Here is an 18,370-nt window from a genome sequence, read left to right as displayed (position 1 = left end):
TGGGTGGGTGGGTGGGTGTATATGGATGGATGGATGGATGGATGATCAGACATAAACAAGTGTCGTCCTGCCATCAAGGAGCACATATTGATTTTTGAGAGAGAGGGAGAGAATACAAGCGGGGTAGGGGCAGAGAGAGAGGGAGAGACACAGAATCTGAAGCGGGTTCCAGGCTCTGAGCAGAGCCAGACATGGGGCTCAAACTCACAAGCTGTGAGATCATGACCTGAGCTGAAGTTGGCCACTTAACCAACTGAGCCACACAGGTGCTGCCAGAAAGGTGCTTTTGCTTTGATTTCATAAGCTACCCTTCCAGTTAAGTCATTTTTTGCTTTATATGAGAGAGCCTTTTAAGCACCAGAAGTAACACTGTCAGGTGTGTGCTTACTTCCCACTTCTGGAATGGAACTATGTTTGTCTGCTCTGGAAACTTTGCCTTCAAACATTTTGGGGAAAAAACTACAAAGATAATATTGTCCATAGATAACAAGAGCCTTAAGGCCAAGCCTGGTTCTGCAACTTACCAGCTCTGTGACGTTGGGTAAGTAACTAAACCTTCCATGCCTCATTTTCCTAACCTCCCTGTCTTTTTCTTGTGCAAAGTGGGGATAGCAGTAGACCTGATTAAAAAAAATTAAAGGAATTAATTCATGTTCAATGATTAAGAATGGCTGGCTCATGGCTATTGATCAGTATTATAATTATAATATGCATATATTTCTTCAGGGTTTTTTTTTTTTAATGTAAGAAGCTAATAACAAACATTTAAATTCTAGCCGTAAGCTTTATACATCAAATTTAAACATTTAAATATAAGCCAAAACTGGGGCGCCTGGGTGGCGCAGTCGGTTAAGCGTCCGACTTCAGCCAGGTCATGATCTCGCGGTCCGGGAGTTCGAGCCCCGCGTCGGGCTCTGGGCTGATGGCTCAGAGCCTGGAGCCTGTTTCCGATTCTGTGTCTCCCTCTCTCTCTGCCCCTCCCCCGTTCAGGCTCTGTCTCTCTCTGTCCCAAAAATAAATAAACGTTGAAAAAAAAATTTTAAAAAAAATAAATATAAGCCAAAACAATTTTGACAGTTCTGAGATCTGGATGATACCGGCTTGAAGGCTCAGTATACTAACTTTTGTGTATTTTTGAAATTTTTCATTATACAATTTAAAATGAGAAATGTGGGGCGCCTAGGTGGCGCAGTCGGTTAAGCGTCCGACTTCAGCCAGGTCACGATCTCGCGGTCCGTGAGTTCGAGCCCCGCGTCAGGCTCGCATCAGGCTCTGGGCTGATGGCTCAGAGCCTGGAGCCTGTTTCTGATTCTGTGTCTCCCTCTCTCTCTGCCCCTCCCCCGTTCATGCTCTGTCTCTCTCTGTCCCAAAAATAAATAAACGTTGAAAAATAAAATAAAATAAAATAAAATGAGAAATGTATAAATATAAAAGTTTGCGGGGCGCCTGGGTGGCGCAGTCGGTTAGGCGTCCGACTTCAGCCAGGTCACGATCTCGCGGTCCGGGAGTTCGAGCCCCGCGTCGGGCTCTGGGCTGATGGCTCAGAGCTTGGAGCCTGTTTCCAATTCTGTGTCTCCCTCTCTCTCTGCCCCTCCCCCGTTCGTGCTCTGTCTCTCTCTGTCCCAAAAATAAATAAAACGTTGAAAAAAAAATTTAAAAAAAATTAAAAAAATTTAAAAAAAAGTTTGCAAATAACATTTTTTTCTAAATATAAAAATTAGTTTAAAGTGTACTACATTATTTCTGGCAAATATTATAATTTTATGAAATACTCTTTATTTAATTGACATTGAAATCTTTGTATATATTTTATTAATGGTTGATACAATGAGACTTTCCTGAAATGGAAAGATTTTGCCCGTCTAGATTTTTTTCAGATGAAGTCTCTGATGCTTAAAGAGAAATCCAATAATAACTATTTTACTTTACCTGGAAAAGAAATTTCCTTAGATAAGTCAATTTTGAACCTTAGCCATAAAGCTTCAAAAATGTATGTTTCTTGATGACAATAGTTTTTTGATAGCAATGTTTATAATTCTTTTTTTTTTAATTGTGGTACAATATATGTAACACACAATTTACCATCTTGACCATTTTTAACTGTACAGTTTAGTGGTATTACGTGTATTCATATTCTTGTATAACTGTCACCACCATCTGTCTCCAGAACTCTTTCATCTTCCTCAAGTGAAACTCTATACCCATTAAACAATAACTCCTCATACTCTCCCTTTTCCCCGCTCCTGACAACTACCATTCTACTTAGATCTCTACAATTTTGACTATTCTGTGTGCCTCATATAAAGGGAATCATACAATACTTGTCTATTTGTAACTGGCTTATTTCACTTAGCATAATGTCTTCAAGATTCCTACGTGCTGTAGTGTGTATCAGAATCTTTGTCCTTTTTAATTTAAGGCTGAATAATATTCCATTGTATATACATACCACTCATGCTTATTCATTCATTCGTTGATAGATACTTGGGTTGCTTCTGCATTTTAGCTACTGGGAATAGTGCTGCTATGAACATGGGAGCACATGTCTTAAAACCCTGCTGTCAGTTCTTTGGGGTGTATAGCCAGAAGTGAAATTGCTCTATCACATGGTGAATCTGATTTTAATTTTTTGAGGAACCTCCATGCTATTTCTCACAGTAGCCATTTCCACAACATACCATTTTTATGTTCCCACCAACAGTAACAGAAGTTTCAATTTCTCCATCCTTGCCAACACTTATTTTCTGTTTTATTGATAATAGCAATCCTAATAGGAGTGAAGTGGTATCTCATTGTGGTTTTGATTTGCATTTCCCTATTGATTAGTGATGGTGTTTTTCATGTGCCTAATTAGGTATCCATATACCTTCTTTGGAGAAATGTGTTTAAGACCTTTTCCCATTTTTTAATCAATTTGTTTGTTTGTTTGTTTGTCTGTCTGTTTGTTTTGGTTGTTGAGTTATAGGAGTTCTCTATGTATTTTGGATATTAATCCCTTATCAGATATATGATAGGCAAATATTTTCTCCCATTCCATGAGGTTATAATTGACTTCAAAAACAAGGTTGACCAAAAGAAAATTGAAGGCCCTTTCCAGCTCCATCACTGTGGCTTCCCTGCCTTAATAAATGTTTAATGGAACAGAATTTTGTCTTTCTTTAATAAGCTGCTACTATCATAAACGCTGTTGTGTGTCATTGGAATGAGTGGGGTTTGCGGTGCTGGGTGGAGGTCCTCTGCCTCTGTATTAGATGGCCCCAGAGGAGACATATGAGCCTAGTTGGTGGCTTTCTGAACTCCCTTCCAATCTGGTCTCACGTTTTGAAGAGATCTTCTAACAGCAAGGGTCTACTGCTGACTCTTGCTTCTGACTTAACTGTTCACAGCCTCTCTTTGTTTTGTTGCTTTTAGAATGCATCCAAGGATAGAATTGAAGGTTACAAAGTAATCCTGGCTTTTTCACTTAGTATCTCTGAAATCTTAGGCAAGTTGCTAACCTCTCAGCCTCATCAGTAGAAGTTACTGGGAAAATCAAGTGGGTTAATTCATGTGAAGTTCTAAGAACAGAGTCTGGCATTTTGTAAAACCTCAATAAATGTGAGTTGTTATGTTAAAACATGATTGGGGAATGAGATGGATGTAGGAAGTCTTATTCCTCTAACTTGGGTTTCAGGAAGATTTTTCTTTTCTTTTTCTTTTTTAAGTTTTTTTTTTTTTTTTTTTTTGAGAGACAGCACGTGTGCACAAGTGAGGGGCAGAGAGAGAGGGAGACCAAGAATCCTAAGCAGGCTCCAAGCTGTCAGCACAGCCCAATGCAGGGCTCAAACCCACAGACTGTGAGATCATGACCTGAGCTGAAACCAAGAGTTGGATGCTTAGCCAACTGGAGCCACCCAGGCACCCCAGCAGGGGTTTTTTGGTTTTTTGTTTGTTTGTTTGTTTGTTTAAACTTTGTCTTATTTCTAGCTCTGGAAGTGTGAGATTTAGCTGTAGGGGGTTGGCCTTCTTCCCACTTGGCCCCATTAGACCTGGGCTGTACATATTCTGGCATCTCGTCTGGTTTGTACCCCTTTTCACTCTCAAGTATACTGGTGTGATGGTACATTATATGGTTACCTTAAATTTGACAGGAGTGTGGGATTATCATAGTTTAGCATTTCTCTTTTATTAATTGCTTTTCATGAATATTCACAGGTGCCCCACATTCCTATCCTTCTATAGCCTTCTATAGTTCTATAACTATAGCTAATAATCAGAGTAAGGAGAAAACATGTGTTTAAAAAACTTTTTTTTAATGTTTCTTTGTTTTTGAGAGAAAGAGAGAGCACGAGCAGGGGAAGAGCAGAGAGAGAGGGAGACACGGAATCTAAAGCAGGCTCCGGGCCCGGGGCTCAAACCCACGAACTGTGAGATCATAACCTGAGCCAAAGTTGGATACTTAACCGACTGAACCACCCAGACGACCCAAGAAAACATGTATTTATTTATTTATTTATTTATTTATTTATTTATTTTTAATTTTTTTAACGTTTATTTATTTTTGAGACGGAGAGAGACAGAGCATGAATGGGGGAGGGTCAGAGAGAGGGAGACACAGACTCTGAAACAGGCTCCAGGCTCTGAGCGGTCAGCACAGAGCCCGACGCGGGGCTCGAACTCATGGATCGTGAGATCATGACCTGAGCTAAAGTCAGCCGCTTAACCGACTGAGCCATCCAGGTGCCCCAAGAAAACATGTTTTTAAAACCCAAAATCCACTTGCCTTTTTCCCCCCTTCGTACACTAACATTTAGTATAAAAATAACCCCCTGCTCCATCCTCATTTTTCAAGCCAGTGATTGGATTTTGGGAACCCTGTATCAGCTTTTTTATTTTACAGATGCTGAGACTCATACATCTCAGTTTCAGTTTATAAAAATTGAGATTCATAGAAGTTAAACATGATTTATCCCATGTAAGTGGTAAGTTAGTGACGACAGTACTCTATCCCAGGTAACTTGATGCCCATTGTTCCCTCTACTGTGTAAAGCAGTAAAAAGTGTTTTTATGGCAAAGGTCAAGGTTTTCTGAAGTGTATCATCCAAGTGCATTATGCTCTATGGGGGCAAAGGCTCCTTTGGATCGTGCGGAATATCTCTTCTTGGAGGGTCACAGTGCACCTTCGCACTTTAAAAATGCTGAATCCTGAGAAACTTAACAGAAACCCATGGGGGAGGGGAAGGAAAAAGAAAGAGGTTAGAGTGGGAGAGAGCTAAAGCATATAAGAGACTCTTAAAAACTGAGAACAAACTGAGGGTTGATGGAGGGTGGGAGGGAGGGGAGGGTAGGTGATGGGTATTGAAGAGGGCATCTTTTGGGATGAGCACTGGGTGTTGTATGGAAACCAATTTGACAATAAATCTCATAAATAAAATAAATAAATAAATAAGCTGGAGATTTCTGAAGTAAAGAAATCTATCAGTTTTGTTTAGTCCTGTATTTTCCAAGCTTTGGAAAAACTCGTTGGAAATGCTGGTCTAGGTTTTTTTGGAAGGCAGAGAGGTTGATTTTTTTTCCTGAAAATATTCTCCCAAGATTAATTCTGTTGCCCTCAGTATCATTTTTTCCCCTCAGTTGGGTCAGCTACAATCCCTGAAGCTTGTTGTAAGCCAGTTTGATTTTGATTGAGATTGGTCATATTGACTGTTAACAGAGGGAGCTCTCCCAGAATGGTGATTCTAGAAAAAGGATTTATCAGCTTTCTAGGGCCATTTGCATCCTGTGGGCCTCTCCCAGTCCCGTAAGCCTTCTCTTTTGCTTTCCTTTCCTTTCCTGCTGTATCATTCAAACGTTGGATTTCATCCTATTTTATGTAGGAGACAGACGAAGCTTGCCTAGAGTGAAAATAACCCTGGAGAGATTAAACTGTGACTTATTCTCATTCCCAGCATCTAAAGACAGTGGATTAGATTAAGAACTAAATAACATACTACCCTGTTCCATATGGCATAGGCTTTTGGTTACTTACTTACTAAATAAATAAATAGATAAAAAATAAACAAAATTGTTCTCTGAGAATTTTGAGAAATATGGCTTTAGTGCTATAATTGCACAGTCAGGGTTACCCCCAGGATTTGGAATTGGGGACACAAGATAGACTTAAGGTTTATATCTGATCCAGAAAAATCTCTCCCACTAAATCTTTCCAAGACCCTATGTTTATTTTAGTATTAGAGCTCCCGTAGGAAGTATGAATGTTGCCCCAAATCAGTTCATCTTGAAGGAGATCCCTATTGACTAGGAACTACGAGGAAGAAAGATTCTGTCCCTAACTCCCAACGAGACTTTTATTTCAAGTAACCTCTCCAGGGTTAGACCCCAGCTGTCCCTGTAGTGCTAATTACAGTGGCAATTGGCCAAGCATCCTTATCTCAGCTTGTGACTTCCCTAGTGCTTGCTGGGTGGTCTTATGTCTCCAGTGGGGTGGATGATGTCTTGCAACCTTTGGACTGTTGCTCTAGAATATCTAATTACACTCATTGTAAAATTAACCTTTAAAAAAAAAGGAAAAAGAAAAAAGACATTTTTGACATGGTTTAAATTTCAGACAGGCCAATGCAAGAGTATTTTGTGTCCCCACAAACCTTACAGAATTCTCATTGGAAATAATTCTCCTGTGTGTATTTGCACACTTTGTTACAGTGTGGCAAAATGAGAGTAGGAACTGTCCACTACTATGGACATGCTGATTTTTCTTCATCTAGAAGCATGGTGCCATTCTTCCTTGTTTTGTTTCAGCAGCATACTTTGTGCCATGTTTGCAAGTTTGCTCTGTAGTCATTAAAAATGAAAAACCAGGGGCTCCTGGATGGCTCAGTTGATTTTGGCTCAGGTCATGATTTCACGGTTCATGAGGTAGAGCCCCACATTGGGCTTGGAACCTGCTTCGGATCCTCTGTCTCCCTCTCTCTGCCCCTACCCCACTTGTGCACATGCGCTCACTATCACTCTCTCTCTCTCAAAAATAAATAAATGTTAAAAAAATTTTTTTAAGCAGACAAAAAAAACAAACAAACAAACGAAGCAATATGTAACTTCAAGAATGAGTGAAGAAGGAAGTGAGAAGAGACCTACTGGAGTAGGGACACTTTACCAGCACTTTTTACCATCTGTTACTTCCACATTCAAAGCTTATCTTTTTGGTAAAGCTCTCTCGTTTTGCTAAGGCTTTTATTTTGCGTAATGTTTTTATTCCAGATTTTTTTTTAAAGATTTTATTTTGGGGGTGCCAGGGTGCCTCTGTCAGTTGAGCATCCAGCTTAGGTCATGATTCCAGGGTTATGGGATCAAGCCTGTGTTAGTCTCCATGCTGAGCATGGAGCCTGCTTGGGATTCTGTCTCTCCCTCTCGCGCTCGCGCTCTCTCTCTCTCTCTCTCTCTCTCAAGACAAAACAAAACAAAACAAAGATTTTATTTTTGAGTAATCACTACACCTAATGTGGGGCTTGAGCTCAACCCCGAGGTCAAGAGCCACAGGCTCTTTCTGTTGAACCAGCCAAGTGACCCTGGATTTTTCTTAATATATTATTTCAAATTTGAGAAAGAATTCTCTGTGCTTTTTTTGTGGGTTTTTAAAAATATTTATCTTGAGAGAGGGTGGGGGGGGGAGCGGGAGAGAGAAAAGAAAAGAGAATCCCAAGCAGGCTCCACACTGTCATTGCAGAGCCCCATGCAGGGCTGGATCTCACCAACAGTGAGATCATGACCAGAGACGAAATCAGGAGTCTGATGCTTAAAGGCCTGAGCCACCCAGGCACCCCTATTTTTGTGTTTTAACTAGAAATCTTCAGTGAGAAAAGGACTTAGCCTGTAAATGAGGACACAAACTTGGCTTCTAGGACCCTAATTTCTTTTAATGAATTGCTAAAAGTACCTAATAGAAACTTGAAGCTTTTGAGGAGCTCAATTTGAAAACTAAGATTTATTATTAGACTTAACTGTTTCTGAAGTTTAAACTAAAATTAACACAGGCAGATTTAATTTCTGTTTTATAAGAATTGACAACATTTAATGTCAACTGTACTTCAATGATAAAAAAAATTTTTAATTGACAGTGTTAAAAATTACCTAAAACAGCCCCTTCTATAACATTGCTAATATTTAAGAATAGAAAACCGTGAATTTAACTTACACTAAGCATCAGACTTTAAGAAAACAGACTTTGCTGGAAGAAATAGTTTTCTGTACCATTTAGTGTTTACAAAATAGTGTGTGAAACTCTGGATTCTTTGCTAGGTAGTTCTTCTTACAGAATGCACTGTCACGTCTCTGGCTACCCATAGCATCTGACTTCAGTAGCATGCACCAGAGTAAAAAGTCTAACATACTGTGTTTTCCTTGGTAGGTAGGTGAATTTCAAATAGTAATTTGCTTGTGTGAGTGTATGATTTGATTGAAGTTACTGCCACTTTGCATAATATCTACTTTGTAGAAGGATTCCCAGTCTTGAACACTATAGGTAGATAATTCTATGCTTAAATTCTCATATATACACATGTATATATATATATATATATACGCATGAATATATACATATATATACATATATATATAGTGGGAAAAGATTGAAGGAAGCACAGATGTTAACAGTGATTTTCTTAACCTTGTTTTCCTAAGGTTATGCTGTGTCAGTAGCAGAGATGAAAATAAATTCTAGGAATCTTGACAAAGTTCTTTTTCTAGCAGGTTTTTTGTGATTTTCATGTGTGTATTTAACTGTATTTGTTAAAACTTCATCCTTCATTATGAGGCTAGATTAACTATTTCCTGGTTGGCTTCCTAATAATTCCAATAATAGGTGTTAAATTGTGTGTTCTCTTAAACCATTATCCCTTTCAGTCAGATAAATTTAATATATCCAGATGCTATACAGATATAGTATTCCTATTAACCCTATTCTCTAATATTAGAGCTTTATATCTTAGTGCATATATCTTCTGCTGGCAGCTCTGAGAGTTAAGCTTCCATAGTATGGAATTTACTCTGTAATTGTTAAAATTACCTCTTACTGGTACCGCCTCAGTTAAGTCATCATATCAGGTAATAGCAAGCAATGTATTTAAGTTTATTTATTTATTTTGAGAGAGAGCGTGCACGGGAGAGAGGCAGAAAGAGAAAAAGAGAGATTCCCAAGCAGGCTCTGCCTTGTCAGCACAGACCCTGATGTGAGGCTTGATCCCACAAACCGTGCATAAGATCATGACTTAAGCCAAAATCAAGAGTCGGATGCTTAACCGACTAAGCCACTTAGCCGCCCCCAAAGTAGTATTTTTATTTCAGGACTTCACAAGGAGGATCAACTTCTGGTATCAACCTCTTCAATGTTTATAAATTGCTTAAAATGTTAGATTATAATAACTGGTGGTTGCCTCTAAAGAGTAAAAAAAAATAAATAATTTTTTTCAATTTTTTAGTCTCTACTTTTCCCTATGATTTGAAATACTCTTTCCATAATTATATATTTAAATTAGTCTGATTTGTTACTTTTCATTGCCTTAGAAAGTACATAATTGGTACATTTTATGGCTCAAAATTGCAGCTAACACTGATTCATAATTCAAGTTTAACTATTTGTTTACATTTTCTGAAATTTTTACATGTGAATTTGACAGCATGTCATTTGCAAATAAAAGCAGTTTTCAGTAGCTTGCTTTTTTTTTAAACTGTGCAATTTGAGATACATTTGAAAAAATGAATAAAATTATTTTTGTTTCATATAAAGAAATGGATGAAAAGAGGCTGCTGGATCCAGGGTTGAAAGTTCGTGAAGGCCTCTGGAATTACACTCTGAAGAACCAGCAGATGGAATGCCTGAGTGACTGAAGAAAATGGGTGCTAATGCATCTAACTATCCTCATTCATGTTCCCCGAGGGTAGGGGGAAATCCTCAAGCCCAACAGACTTTTATAGGTAATGGTTTCAGTTTTTCTGATTTCATTTTCTTTTGTGAATATAAATAGAATTGTGTCTTCAGTGGTCTTTTTGGATGAAAAGAGAATTGAATTGTGAAGAAGTTATTATAGATAATGATTCTGTAGCATCCAGATTTTTCCCCCAGCAAATGTGAATCTGGCTTGTATGATTTTTATCCTAACCAAGCTGCTGTAGCACCATTGATCTTTTCTTTGGTGTCTTAACCATAATTGCCATCTGCCCCCAGAAAGCTAGCAATCTCCACTGTTGTGAAAATAATGAAATACATGCTTCTTGTGTCCTGGTCCGTTTATTTTCCCCAGTGCAAAGCAGCCTTGGTGTAGTTAAGGAAAAAAAAAAAAAAAAGACATTTCACAATTATATGTAAGTAGTATTCTGAATTTACAAATCCAGTTAACTCTCATTTCCTAAAATTCCATCATTAAAATCTATGATATTTGGGTTTTGATAGCCAGAGAACCAAAAGCATGTTTTCAAGTAAAGAATAATCTGCTCTGTTAGTCTCTGTTCCTTATTTAATATGAAAATGAATGATTTGATCTTTTAAATTTCTTTATAGAAACAAAAGTCAACTTCATTTGAATGGTTCAGGAATGTCTTCTCTAAAAATTTCTAGTGTGAAATATGTGTTAAAATGAATATTGAAAATGAACGTTAAGAACAAAGAAATACATTTTCATTTGTTTGATTTCCTTTTTAGGAACATCATCCTATTCTCAGCAAGGCTATGGTTGTGAATCGAAATTATATAGCCTTGACCATGGCCATGAGAAACCACAAGACAAAAAAAAGAGAACCTCTGGCCTTGCCACCCTCAAAAAGAAGTTTATTAAGCGTCGAAAATCTAATAGGTCTGCCGATCATGCCAAGCAGATGCGAGAACTCCTCTCTGGGTGGGATGTTAGAGATGTTAATGCTTTAGTGGAGGAATATGAGGGAACTTCAGCCTTAAAGGAGCTTTCTCTACAAGCCAGTTTGGCTAGACCAGAAGCTCGGACATTACAGAAAGATATGGCCGATCTTTATGAGTACAAGTATTGTACTGATGTAGACTTAATATTTCAAGAAACTTGTTTTCCTGTTCATCGTGCCATTTTGGCAGCAAGGTGTCCATTTTTTAAAACGCTGCTTTCTTCTTCACCGGAGTATGGGGCAGAGATCATTATGGACATCAGTACGGCTGGTATAGATATGCCCATGTTTTCTGCTTTGCTACACTACCTTTATACAGGAGAGTTTGGAATGGAGGACTCAAGGTTTCAAAATGTTGATATTCTCGTCCAGCTTAGTGAAGAATTTGGAACACCAAATTCCCTTGATGTAGATATGCGTGGACTTTTTGATTACATGTGTTATTATGATGTCGTCCTTAGTTTTTCTTCAGACTCTGAACTGGTTGAAGCTTTTGGTGGAAATCAGAGCTGTTTAGATGAAGAGCTCAAAGCTCACAAGGCTATTATTTCAGCACGGTCCCCATTTTTTCGGAATTTATTACAAAGGAGGATACGGACTGGTGAAGAAATCACAGACCGAACTTTGAGGACTCCCACAAGAATTATATTAGACGAGTCCATTATACCCAAAAAGTATGCGAAAGTTATATTACACTGTATGTATACTGATGTGGTGGACCTCTCCGGTTTGCACTGTAGCCCCTCTGTGGGGAGTCTCAGTGAAGTTCAGGCTCTCGTCGCAGGGAAGCCAAACATGACCAGGGCAGAAGAAGCCATGGAACTTTACCACATAGCACTGTTCTTGGAATTTAACATGCTTGCACAAGGTAAGAAATTCTAATTTTTAATTTTGATTTCTAGAATTAACATATTTGTCTTCCACATTGAAAACACAGCCAGTATGTTCTATGATTTCACTGTTTGGGATATGAGGGGGTCAGTTTTTTCAAATATAGTTATGAAATTTGAGAAAGAATCGAAGGTTAGTATTAATGTGGCTGTTCATTTAGTGTTAAAACCAAGCATTCAAAACTAGTGACTAAGAGCAATAGATGAGATGTGAGGCTCTTTTTCCCTAATGTAAGACAATAGGTGTGGGAACGTATAATAACCACCTGCACTCCATCCACACCCAAGCTTTGAACTAGCCTCGTTTCCCAGATTTCATGGTTATTCTTGATCTAGGACTTCTTGGGTAACTTAGATTCTCATATTTATACTCAGTAAGTTATTGATGCCTAAATGTTTAGAAGAATGAATATTTATTCCAAAAATGAAGATACTCACATTTGGATACAATGTGTTTGAATCAAAGAATTAGGCAGGGTTGTTTTTTTTTTTAATTTTTAAATATTCTGTATCTTCTTTTCAAGCTCAACTTGTACATCAAGCAACAGCCTACAGTGTGTAAGGTCAGTGCTAGACTCCTGTGCCTTCTTCATTTAATTTAAACCTTTTAGGTTAGGATGGCACATTTTTTTGTTATAGGCAAATGAATACATGAAAGTAACATTAAAGAATTATAGATCCATCGGTAAACATTAGAATCTTAAAATTTCAGAGCTAGAAATCAGCCTTCCACACACAGCAAAGAGAATTTGCTGTCTTGAAAAGATGCATTCTTTGCTTTCTGTGACCATATATTAAAACAAGTTATATGACATGAAATTACTTGAGAAATTCAGCTAATGAGTATTTGCTAAAAGAACATTAGAAGTTACCAATTAGACGAAAATGTTAATGGCTGGGGTAAAACACAGGAATTTAATGAAATAAGGAATAATGAAAGCTATGCACATTTTTCTAACTTGAAAATAAAATGTGTGTTGTGTGGCTCAATCAACAAATTAATGGGACTTAGAGAAATGAGATAAAAGCCTCAGTTAAACAACAGCAACAAATTAGTTAATACAATGAGAGGAATTATACAGAAGAAAGCATTGATAAACCTGAGTGAAAAAAGTTGAGATTTCTGCTACATAAAGAATCTTTTAAATTATCTTTTTAGCAATAGTACTAACTTAGTCTTATTACCACAATCAAAATCGTTAAAATATTTTGTTAATTTAAAATAATCATTAAGTTAATAATAGTAGGCTATTTTGATGTCAGGCTAGGAAAGTGTGTTCTCAAAAATAACCTAGCAGCTTGACCTACCACTATTTTATTCTGTAAAACCAAATTTGTCAGAAAATGCATCTACAGAAAAATTTGAAGGTTGAAACATTATTCAAAAGATATAATAACCTTTATTTTCTCAAATTGGTTTTATTTTTTGACATGTTTAAATAATAAGAAACTGAAGTGTATTATATACGCTTTGCTGTTTTTAAAAAACAGGAAAGCTGGGCTCCTGGGTGGCTCAGTCCATTGAGCATCTGACTCTTGATTTCCACTCAGGTCATAATCTCATGGTTCATGAGATTGAGCCCCATGGCAGGTCAGCAAGGAGCCTGCTTGGGATTTTCTCTCTCCCTCTCTCTTTCTCTTTCTCTCTCTCTCCCCCCCGCGCCCCACCTCTGCCCCTACCCTGCTCACTGTCTCTCTCTCAAAATAAGTGCGCTTTAAAAAATTTTTTTGTAAATGGGAAAGCATCCCTTAATACAGGTTTTTTTGGGGGGGTAGTTAAGTTTTAAATGAAAAGTAAAATTATGAGCCAGCTCTTAGATCTTAGGTAGTACTTCATCTAAGGTTCTTTTATGTTAAGTGAGTTTAATTTTTTTTTAATCATTTAGCTAGAAATTGTATTTTTTAGTACACTTAAAGATATAAAACAACACTCCTTGTGCATGTCTTGGTTACTGTAAAAAAAAAAAATATATATATATATATATGTATATATTCCCTTAAACCTGGGTGTCAGGTTTCCTGTTTCCTTTTGTTATGCATAATACAGAGTTGAGGTTATTTGGTGTTTTGGTTTTTGCACTCCTTGTAGGCATTATTTTTCTCCCATGCCCATGGTATTCAACCAATCCTATTAGTGCTTATAACAGACTATACCTTTAACACAGTTTTTACCTCATTTTTGTGGGAAGGAGAATATTTGGTTGCTTGGAGAGGAATTTTATACCATGAAGTTTAAGAGCTCAAGCTCTGGGACCAAACTGGATTTGAATCCTTCGCCATCATGTTTTAACTTGCTTGACCTCAGGGCAAGTCACCTGTCTAAGCCCCTATTTTCTCATTTATAAAATCAGAATAGTAACGTGTAAAGTAGCATTATAAGGATTAAAAATATATAATATTAAGTGATTTGACTGGCACCTGATACATAGTTAGCATTCAGTAAATATTAGCTGCTAAATACTATTCATCAGAACATATTTCTTTCATTACCATGTTCTTTTCTAAAGCTTTATGTTTAAAAATAATTTTATAATTATATTAAACCTAATACTAATACTTTATAGATTTTTTTTAGGTTATTACTGATTATAAGTTTTTCTTATAATTTTATCACTGGTGAGATGGGACATGCCACTTATCAAACTATTGTAAATGTCTGGCTGTTTGTCATTTTACAATTGGTTTTTCTCAGCAGGAGTTCTACAAGCAGATTAAGCCTGTGATACTCTGAGGCATCTATGGTATCTAATGAATTAGCATCTCTCAGATGCATCCAGCATGATTATATGATAGTTATGTACCATTTTGGAGAAAATTAAGAAAATAGTCACCCAAATCATCATCTGTGATCTGTGATTAAGACGAGGGCTTAACTTCCAGTTAAAAAAACACTGTGAGACTAGCCTGTTGGGCAACTTGAGGGTTGGAGTGTACTGTTCTCATCCTTGTGTCCCCTATGCCTGGGACATGGTGGGCATTCAGTAAATGACTTTAAATTAATGACGGTTACTTTTTATTCCAAATTAGATTTAACTTCAAAAGTTAAAGCCCAGTTTTAAAAGGAAACAAATTCTGTCAGGGGAGGCTAGGACCTTGAGACTAAATATGTCCTTCAAGATGGAGAGGTGATTTAATGGTTTCAAGAGCATCATAAAAAGAGGCAGTATAGGCAGACAGCCAGAGTGGTGTGGATAAAAGAGTAGGTTCCTGGCCTATACTGAGAATGTGTTTTATTCAGACAAATAGGCAGTCACTATTAGGGAGGTGGATTAACAGGTAATGGGGCCTCAAATTGCTGGCCTGGCATTTTAGGATTAGATTTAATTTCACCTGATATCCTACGTAGCAGATTAAACATAACTTTATCTCTGTCTCCCCCAAAGCCCTAATAGTAAAGAAGTAAAACAAATATAAACCCTCAGGACAAAGATACCTGAGAGGAAAACAACAGAGGAAAAAGGATATTGAAAATTTTGGAAGCTGGAAAGCAGATCATGAGTGATTATTGGCTTACCAGAGAGGAGAGGTCTGTAACTCTAGATCCTATAGAGGAGTCTACTGAGGATAAGGGAGGCATTTCACAGGGGCTACTTAGTACTCTAGAAAGAAGGGATAAGCGTGGTGAACTAAAAAGAGATTTGATTTTAAGTCTGAATACTGAATGGATGAACCCTTTCCCCCCACCATGGAATTCACCTTTATAGGTGGCATGTGTCAGAAAGGAATGGGGTTTTGTTTTACTTCATAAAGTGAGCTGGTTTTCTGAGTATGCTGTATTAAATAATCCATATTCTCTTCTGATTTGTGCGATCTTTTATTAAGTTCCCACATAAATATGGGTCAGTGCTTTCCATTTTGTCTCCATAGCCCATTTGTCTGTTTTTGCATCAGTATCACTTGTGCCAGGTGACAAATCCTAACCTGCCCTTCAGTTCTCTTCTCTATCCCCACCCCTCCCCCCCACCAAACACAATAAACCTGAGATTTATTTTTTGAAGAAATTGAACTAGAGAGATCTCAGATCTGGAAATAGCTATGAAAGGAAGGGTGGGGGTGTAGGGTGAAGCACAAAGTTGAAATCTGAATTTATGTAAAAGCCTACAAACTAAATGTCAAAATCACTCCTCTTCCCTGCTCTAGTCCAAGCCAGGCAGATAAAAGATTAAAAAAACTGGAGCGCTGGCACAAAAACAGACACTCAGATCAATGGAACAGAATAGAGAACCCAGAAACGGACCCACAAACGTATGGCCAACGAATCTTTGACAAAGCAGGAAAGAATATCCAATGGAATAAAGACAGTCTCTTCAGCAAGTGGTGCTGGGAAAACTGGACAGCAACATGCAGAAGAATGAACCTGGACCACTTTCTTACCCCATACACAGAAATAAACTCAAAGTGGATGAAAGACCTAAATGTAAGACAGGAAGCCATCAAAATCCTTGAGGAGAAAGCAGGCAAAAACCTCTTTGATCTTGGCCACAGGAACTTCTTACTCAACACATCTCCGGAGGCAAGGGAAACAAAAGCAAAAATGAACTACTGGGACCTCATCAAAATAAAAAGCTTCTGCACAGCGAAGGAAACAATCAGAAAAACTAAAAGGCAACCGACAGAGTGGGAGAAGATATTTGCAAACGACATATCAGATAAAAGGTTAGTATCCAAAATCTATAAAGAACTTATCAAAAAACAAAGAGTCCAGTGAAGAAATGGGCAAAAGACATGACTAGACACTTCTCCAAGGAAGACATCCAGATGGCCAACTGACACATGAAAAAATGCTCAACATCACTCATCATCAGGGAAATACAAATCAAAACCATACTGAGATACCACCTCACACCTGTCAGAATGGCTAAAATTAACAACTTTGGCAACAACAGATGTTGGTGAGGATGTGGAGAAAGAGGATCTCTTTTGCACTGCTGGTAGGAGTGCAAACTGGTGCAGCCACTCTGGAAAATAGTATGGAGGCTCCTCAAAAAATTGAAAATAGAACTACCCTATGACCCAGCAATTACACTACCTAGGTATTTATCCAGGGGATACAGGTGTGCTGTTTCAAAGGGACACATGCACCCCGATGTTTATAGCAGTACTATCAACAATAGCCAAAGTATGGGAAGAACCCAAATGTCCATCGATGGATGAATGGATAAAGACGATGTGGTACACACACACACACACACACACACACACACACACACACACACACAATGGAGTATTACTCAACAATCAAAAAGAATGAAATCTTGCCATTTGCAACTACGTGGATGGAACTGGAGGGTATTATGCTAAGTGAAATTAGAGAAAGACAAAAATCATATGAGAACTTTAAGACACAAAACAGATGAACATAAAGGAAGGCAAGCAAAAATAATATAAAAACAGGGAGGGGGACAAAAACAAAAGAGACTCTTAAGTATGGAGAACAAACAGGGTTACTGGAAGGGTTGTGGGAGGGGGAATGGGCTAAATGGGTAAGGGGTATTAAGGAATCTACTGAAATCATCGTTGCACTATATGCTAACTAACTTGGATGTAAATTTAAAAAACAAAAATTAAAAAATAAAAATAAAAAAATAAAAACAAAAACCACAAAAATAAAAAAACAAACCTTGGAGCTCTAGAAATAGTGAACAGCCCAAGAGCATATAGACTGGTGTGGGGACTGATGCGGGGAGTGCCATGATGAAGTTATGCTCAGGAATTACATGGTAAAAAACCAGTTTGCCTTCCAATTCTGCAAAGAAGAATAAGTCAGCAAGCCTGCTTTTGCAACAGGGTTTCCACACAGCTCTGTAGTGCTTCATTCTTAAATATGAAAACCCATTAAAGTTGAGGAAAACTTCCAAATTGACACACAGATGAGAACGAAGTATTAGAAGAAACCGTTGAAGAAAGCAGAAGAAAACTTCAACAGAAGCAAAATGCCCTTATATAGGGGTCCCTGGGTGGCTCAGTCAGTTAAGCATCCAACTTTTGAACTCAGCTAGGTCTTAATCTCAGGATCAGGAGTTCAAGCCCTGTGTTGGGCTCTGTGCTGGCCGTGAAGCCTATTTTAAAAAAAAGGAAAAAAAAGCCCTTTTATAAAAGCGTTCTGTTGAATCAATGAGACATAAATAGGATTCTGTAAGAGTAAAGACAGGAGCTGTTGGAAATAAGGTAGCAGAAATGAAAAACACATAAAAAGATTGAAAGGTAAAATTGAAGAAATCTAGAAAGTAGAACAACAAAGATGGACAAATAGAACTATAGCGTTGGTCCAGGTGTAACAATTTAACAAGCAGTGATTTTAGAAACATACGAGAGAAAAATGGAAGAGAAGCCAGTAATATAAGTAATATAAGAAGTACTGCTAAAGCTAAAGGAAATTCTGTATTAAAAAGTTTTATCCCTTTCTCTAGGGAACTCTAGAGAAAAAGAGAAGATTCTACAGTGTTGCAGAGAGAGAAAAATTAGGTTCCATACAAAGAAATAGGACTCTGAATACTGTTGAACTTTTCAATAGCAGCAGCTGAATGCTGCAATCCAATGGCATAGTGCCTTTAAAAAGCTGATGGAAAATTATTTTCTACACAAAATTCTATATT

General features: G+C 37.7%; 1 protein-coding gene across 6 annotated transcripts in view; it reads left to right on the top strand.

The window, feature by feature from the left end:
* BTBD7 (BTB domain containing 7) overlaps positions 1-18,370 on the top strand; it is an 88,214-nt gene that overhangs the window by 20,118 nt on the left and 49,726 nt on the right. For 4 of the 6 annotated variants that reach the window (XM_040478080.1, XM_040478079.1, XM_040478081.1 and 1 more), the window contains exons 2-3: positions 9,761-9,948; positions 10,673-11,752. In XM_040478080.1, coding sequence (XP_040334014.1) covers positions 9,867-9,948; positions 10,673-11,752 — 1,162 coding nt within the window. In that variant the 5' untranslated portion in view covers positions 9,761-9,866. Of the gene's footprint in view, positions 1-9,760; positions 9,949-10,672; positions 11,753-12,298; positions 12,338-15,914; positions 15,963-18,370 lie in introns of those variants that run through there. The other 2 variants (XM_040478083.1, XM_040478085.1) reach the window with 2 other exon arrangements.

Source organism: Herpailurus yagouaroundi, unplaced genomic scaffold (genome assembly GCF_014898765.1).
Source record: "Herpailurus yagouaroundi ecotype Mexico unplaced genomic scaffold, PumYag 141, whole genome shotgun sequence".
In the NCBI taxonomy this organism is placed as follows: domain Eukaryota; kingdom Metazoa; phylum Chordata; class Mammalia; order Carnivora; family Felidae; genus Herpailurus; species Herpailurus yagouaroundi.
Note: the sequence above shows the minus strand (reverse complement) of the source record. Positions and strands in the feature narration are given on the sequence as shown.